Here is a 6000-nt window from a genome sequence, read left to right as displayed (position 1 = left end):
TTTGGTAGTGATCTTGAAGTCCATGTACATAGATCCCTGAAAGTTGCCATCCAGGTGGATAGTGCTGTTAAAAGAAAGTGTCTTCAATTAAGAAACATTATGTTAGGTATGTTAGGTTTCATTCGTAGAGGGATTGAGTTCCGGACCTGCAATATCATGCTGCAACTATACAAAACGCTGGTGCGGCCACACTTGGAACATGGTGTACAGTTCTGGTCCCCATATTTCGGGAAGGTTGTGGAAGCATTGGAAAAGGTGCTGAGGAGATTTACCAGAATGTTGCCAGGTCTGGAGGGAAGGTCTTATGAGGAAAGGCTGAGAGACTTGAGTCTGTTCTCATTGGCAAGAAGAAGGCTAAGAGGGGATTAGATAGAGACATACAAGATGATCAGAGGATTAGATAGCGTAGACAGTGAAAGTGTTTTTCCTAGGATGATGACGTCAGCGTGTACGAGGGGGCATAACTACAAATTGAGGGACGATAGGTTTAAGACAGATGTCAGAAGCAGGTTCTTTACGCAGAGAGTGGTAAGGGCGTGGAATGCACTATCTGCTAATGTAGTCAACTCAGCCACATTAGGGAGATTTAAACAATCCTTAGATAAGGACATGGATGATTTTGAGATAGTGTAGGGGGAATGAGCTGAGAATAGTTCACAGGTCGGCGCAACATCGAGGGCCAAAAGGCCTGTTGTGCGCTGTATTGTTCTATGTTCTAAGAGCTTGCAATGGTAAGGCTTCATTAATTACATTTCCAATTTTCAAATTGATATTTGAACTGTATTCTGAATGTAACAGCCAGTTAATAATGTTTCTTAATTGAAGACATTTTCTCTTGATTTTACTACCCCTTCACTTTTCAGTTCAATTGGGAATTAGCAGCAGAGCTTCAAAAATTCACCAAGGAATGAAGACACACCTTTAAATGTAATGTTGTAATTAGTTTTATTTACACCACAATAGCAAGTTGTCATAATGTGGTACAAAATACTGGACTCCTAATAAAGTCAAAAATGAAGTCTGTACTGTCAAGGAGATACACCGTTGGTCAGTCTGAGAGTCTGACCCATTTCAACAGGCAAATGAAGACCATCAAAAGCTACCACAATAAGGCTATCACCAATAAAGTAGGTCCATACAATAATTGATTGTGGCTAAAATACAGAAAATCAGTCCACTGGTACTGATAACAATGGTGGTGTCATTTTGAATGTGGATAGGTACAAAGAAGGTTAAAATATAATTACAACTTCCATTACTACATACCTGAAATAAAAGTTTTTGGGTGATCAAACTTTAAAATCCATCTCACTCATTTTTCATCCCCTCAAACTGGAAAAGAAAACAAAAGGCGCCTCCACTATGGAGCACAAAATGTAATACACCGTAACGTGATACTTTGCAGTCAATATCAAAACACGGAGGAAAGTGAGGCTGACAGGTAGCCATCGCTCCTGCTTCGTAACTACAATACCGCCCCCAAAAAACCTCTCTTAGTAAATATTCATCCACATCGATCACAATACACAACTGCTAAGTGGATTACCGCTACACAATTTATGGTGGCAGAGATAAAGAACAGCTGCGCTGAAAGGTTAACTGTTTATGATCTTAAATACTTAGTCCAGAAAAAAAATGCTAGTCTCAAAAGGGTTGGCCCCAAGAAGACACAGGCAGTTAACAGTTTCACCATTTTTTTGCTGTGTGTTCTTCAAATTTTATATGCAGGTTATGCAATATTCTACTGGTAATGACACAAGTGCTAGATTATTTTTTGTCAAATTTAAGTATCATGTTATAACAGTATTAAAGAGACTGATACTTGAAGATATTTCAATAAGACAGAGGCATCTCTTTCTGAGGTCTACTAATATATTCATCAGAAAAAAAGTCAAAACCTCATCTTCAGATGCCATGAAGAAAGAAAGCGAAACTCGGTAAGCTGCCCTGGAAATAACTTCGCAAATTGCGTGCATACCTGTACAGAACAAATGGTATCTCTGCTTGTGGCACATGCAAGCTCACTATCTTCCATATGAAAAAAACAGTTCAATGCCCCTTAAAAGAAAACAAACAATGGGCCCTCTTAAAACAATGTTTAAATTCACCTTATCAAAAGAAGGAATGAATACATAACTTCCACTTATTTAAAGGAATGTTTAACATCAAGAGTAGATGCAAACAGTTTCTTAAAAGTCACAGAATTGATGTGTTAATTGCTTTGCAATCAAACATACATAATCCTATAGAAAGTGTGGAACACTGTCTTAAAGATTACAGCTGGTTATATTTTATGTTGTGTAAATCTGTTTTAAAACAAAAATACAGTAGTGCCCTTATTCAGTGTTGCCAAACATCTCACACACACACACATGCTCCACATACTCCTCACAGCGCTAAATTCATTAAGCTTCAAGCAACCATTACAAAAGGAGGAATGAAAACCATTTACTCAGAGAAAAAAGTTACTAGTTAATGACCTCCAATGTCAGTTGTCCCATAAATTCCAGAGTGAGCGTGCTTGTGTACATTAACAGATGGCAGGACAGTGCATCTTCCACACTGTAGAGATAATGCTGTTTCACAGCCAAGGCTTCAATCAGCATTAGTCACATTCTGGGGCCAACCCAATCACCTGCAGAATGGAATCAAACATGGGCCCAGGACCAAGCACTTTCCACCCCTGTCAATAGCTGATAAACACAGCTCACAGAACATACTGTAAAAACAGTCAGTCTTTGGAGAAAATCCAAATAACAACCATCCTTCCTTGGTTTCAGAGTGGAGCAACTGAAAACCTTAATGCTAACTTCCCCCTTAGCAAACGGTAGCCTTCTGCAGTGCAACCAGTTACAAATATCAAATATAGTATCACTGTAGTATTACTCATATTTAAATGGGTATGATATCACCTTGCAATACTATTCTTACAAGACTTCATTTATAAATCTACTTAGAACAGATCATATAGTAATATACACCAACTGGAATCATTACACAAAGTTTGAACAAGATCCCTCACTCAAATTACTTTCTCCTGAAAATCTCCAGTACACTCTTTAAGCCGTCAGAAAGCTACATTCCATGTAGGAAAAACAAGGAAAATTAAAATTAGACTGGAACCAAGGTCTAATCACAAGTCATGAAGAGAACAGAAGAATTTCAGAAGTGGGAAAGGTAACTGGAATTCTTACCAAAAAAGTAATTTAAAAAAACAAGTTATTAGGTCTTATGAAACATGGTTTAAAAACTTGTAAGGATTTCTTTATATAAAAGTAGATATTATTTTGTTAAATGGTTTACCAGGAGTAAAAATAAACACAAATAAAAAAAAACAATGATTAAGGTAGTTGCCAAGTGACTTAAACATGTTGGCCGACCACAAACATTCATCGTGAGGTACTCCTCTACGTATCCACAATCCATCTTTTTCCTGTAAGTGCCCATCTAATAAAACTTGATCTAAGAAAACATTTGTACATGATTATCTCCTGTACTATTAACAAATTACCTGGTCTTATCATCAAAAAGCCTCTTGTTGTCTAATGGATATCAGATTATTATTGGTTTATGTTTTCAGTTTCTATTAGAAATGAGGACCACCGAAGTGGAAGTTTGGAAAAAAATCCTGCATCATGCTTTTGAGCAACATTCCAATCTTTAAATGTTTATCTGTTGCAATTCAACCTAACACATGCTTTGTTATTGGTTGATTCCCTATACTACTCTGTTATATAACCCAGCATAAGAATTAAAGCAGGTTTTAATGATAACCTGACAATTTCCAACAGTATATCTGCCACTCTGGGCTGGCAACTACCTTAAAATAGGTTAGGATTTGTTTGGAAAAACAGCAAAAATGGTACTCCAATAGGGTATGAAAATCCAGGCAAAGACTGAATCTTGGATTTGTTTTTTTTGCACGCATGCCAGGAAACACAAGGCTTCTTCACCACCATTTTTCCACATAACAATGGAGGAATCATTTCCACACTTTTAAGGCATTGTTCCTCAATTCAAAATCAGCAACCATCTGTTGATAAAAAGGCACAAACGCTCATGTCTTCATAGGGATTCTTAGAAAACACCCTCTCGGTTCTCTTCCATTCTGGTATAGTCTTTCTTCCCACACTGTAAATGTTCTCTGAATAATTACTGTATGTCACATGATTTTGTTGAGATTACAATCAACGCATCCGGACTTGTAGGTGGCATTAAATCCTTTGCTAAAGGACAAGAACATTAGAAACAGTGGTTGACTGCCTGAGACAGGAGAACTTTTAAGTAGGTAAACTCAGAGCAGAGCTTTGAGATTACAGCTCCTTGGTGACTCTGCCAAAGTAAATGCTGGCTGTCCCAAAGCCTATTTCAGGAATGGACAGAGAGGTAAAAAAATCTTTTACTTTTTTTATTGCCAGCATTTTGCCCAGTTGTCCTTGGATTCTGGAAGAACACCACAGCAGGACACAGGAGATACAGAATGAAATCTTGGCAGAGTTAGAGAAATAAAGATAATGTGTGCAAAAGACAGGACTCCAGCTGGTAACTACATCGGTGGCTCTTCCTCCATGGGCTCATCATCTGGCCTGCAGGAAAGGAAAAGAAAATATGCTAGTAACTTACAAACAGAAAAAAAAAACAAAGGTTTCTTAGTCATGTTTCTGAAAAAGTCCATACACCAGCAAGTTTGTCATAACAAGTGCTGTTTTCCCAAGAAGCTAACACCATCTCCCAGCTATCAACACAGAAACAAGTCTTGTTGACAATGTCAAAAGTGAGATATTCCTTCCTGTCTCACCTCTTCTCAGCATTAGATCCTTGTTTAACCCCCATTGACAATGAAGCCATAGCTGTCACTGTGTCAGCTTCTTCCTTATCACACTTCTGGGCCTCTATCAGTGAATAGCCCACAGTTGAGGAAAAGCGCTGTAACGACTTCCAGTATTTACCTAACAATGTATAGAAAGGCCATTAATAAACACAAGCCATAATCATCTGCTGATACATGTCTGTTGGTAAAAAAAGACAAATTTAGAAACATTTTACTCAAGAATAAGTTGCTATTTTAATTGAGTTGACACCTCTTCAGTAGCTGATAACTAACTCCCATGCAAACAATTTCAGTTAGTGTCACCAACTGCAATTTTTAGGACTATATTTTCACAGTGGAATAATTGCATTTCCTCTGCTACTGTGGAAAAAAGTCTGATGAATAATAAATACAGGGTGAAAATGGTGAAATAATACATATATTCCAATTAACCTGTTCAAAAATATTACAACACACCTCTGGAGTAGGTGGGTCTTGTACCCAGGCATCCTGGCTCAGAGGTAGGGACACTTACCACTACACCTCGAGCCCTTGCAATTAAATTATGTGGGTACGAGTTACAACTAATTGCATTTTGTTTTAACACCACAACTTTCACAAGTATTTCAGGCTCTCACTAATAACCATGTTTTGTCATGTCTGCACATTAAGGATGCATTTAAATGTGATACCGCCTTTTTCTTCACAAATGTATTAGAAGAGGTTTATTTCTAAAATGCTATTTATATGCAGCTGTATTGAGAACTCAAAAACTGCCCTCTAGTGGGGATATTAATTATTTGTCTTGCAATTTATATATATTAAACTAAGCTAACATTGAAAGCCCTTTTGAGACCAATTTGCAAGTACTTTGGTTGGTTTCATTTGATGAATGTGTAACATTTCCTTCCTCTACAATAAATTTTTCCATACCAGGGCAAAAGAAATCTTAGATGCGCTGCCAACACCTTCTTAAATAAGCAAGTCTAATCCCAGTTTACAGCAAGAGCTATGCTATGTAAACGAATGGTGCCACAATGACATTCTTTGTTCTATCTAGTGTCAAAGTACGTTAGTGCAGGTTGCTATATAAATGACATCACAATACTATTTTATCAGGTTTAGTTTTGACTGTTAACTTAGTGGCATTAAGTAGAGCAAAACTGAAAATGCAGACTCCAATTTAAAGT

General features: G+C 37.4%; 1 protein-coding gene across 12 annotated transcripts in view; it reads right to left on the bottom strand.

Annotated features, from left to right (window-relative positions):
- Nucleotides 1-928: 928 nt before the first annotated feature.
- hdac4 (histone deacetylase 4) overlaps nucleotides 929-6000 on the bottom strand; it is a 528171-nt gene continuing 523099 nt past the window's right edge. For all 12 annotated transcript variants that reach the window (XM_087988782.1, XM_087988780.1, XM_087988779.1 and 9 more), the window contains 2 exons: nucleotides 4799-4949; nucleotides 929-4586 (listed from right to left, as the gene is read on the bottom strand). In XM_087988782.1, coding sequence (XP_087844908.1) covers nucleotides 4547-4586; nucleotides 4799-4949 — 191 coding nt within the window. In that variant the 3' untranslated portion in view covers nucleotides 929-4546. The remainder of the gene's footprint in view (nucleotides 4587-4798; nucleotides 4950-6000) is intronic.

Source organism: Chiloscyllium plagiosum, unplaced genomic scaffold (assembly GCF_037043375.1).
Source record: "Chiloscyllium plagiosum isolate Xiang-an unplaced genomic scaffold, Cpla_swu_hap1 HiC_scaffold_7, whole genome shotgun sequence".
Classification (NCBI taxonomy): domain Eukaryota; kingdom Metazoa; phylum Chordata; class Chondrichthyes; order Orectolobiformes; family Hemiscylliidae; genus Chiloscyllium; species Chiloscyllium plagiosum.
This window is presented reverse-complemented; position numbering and strand designations above follow the sequence as displayed.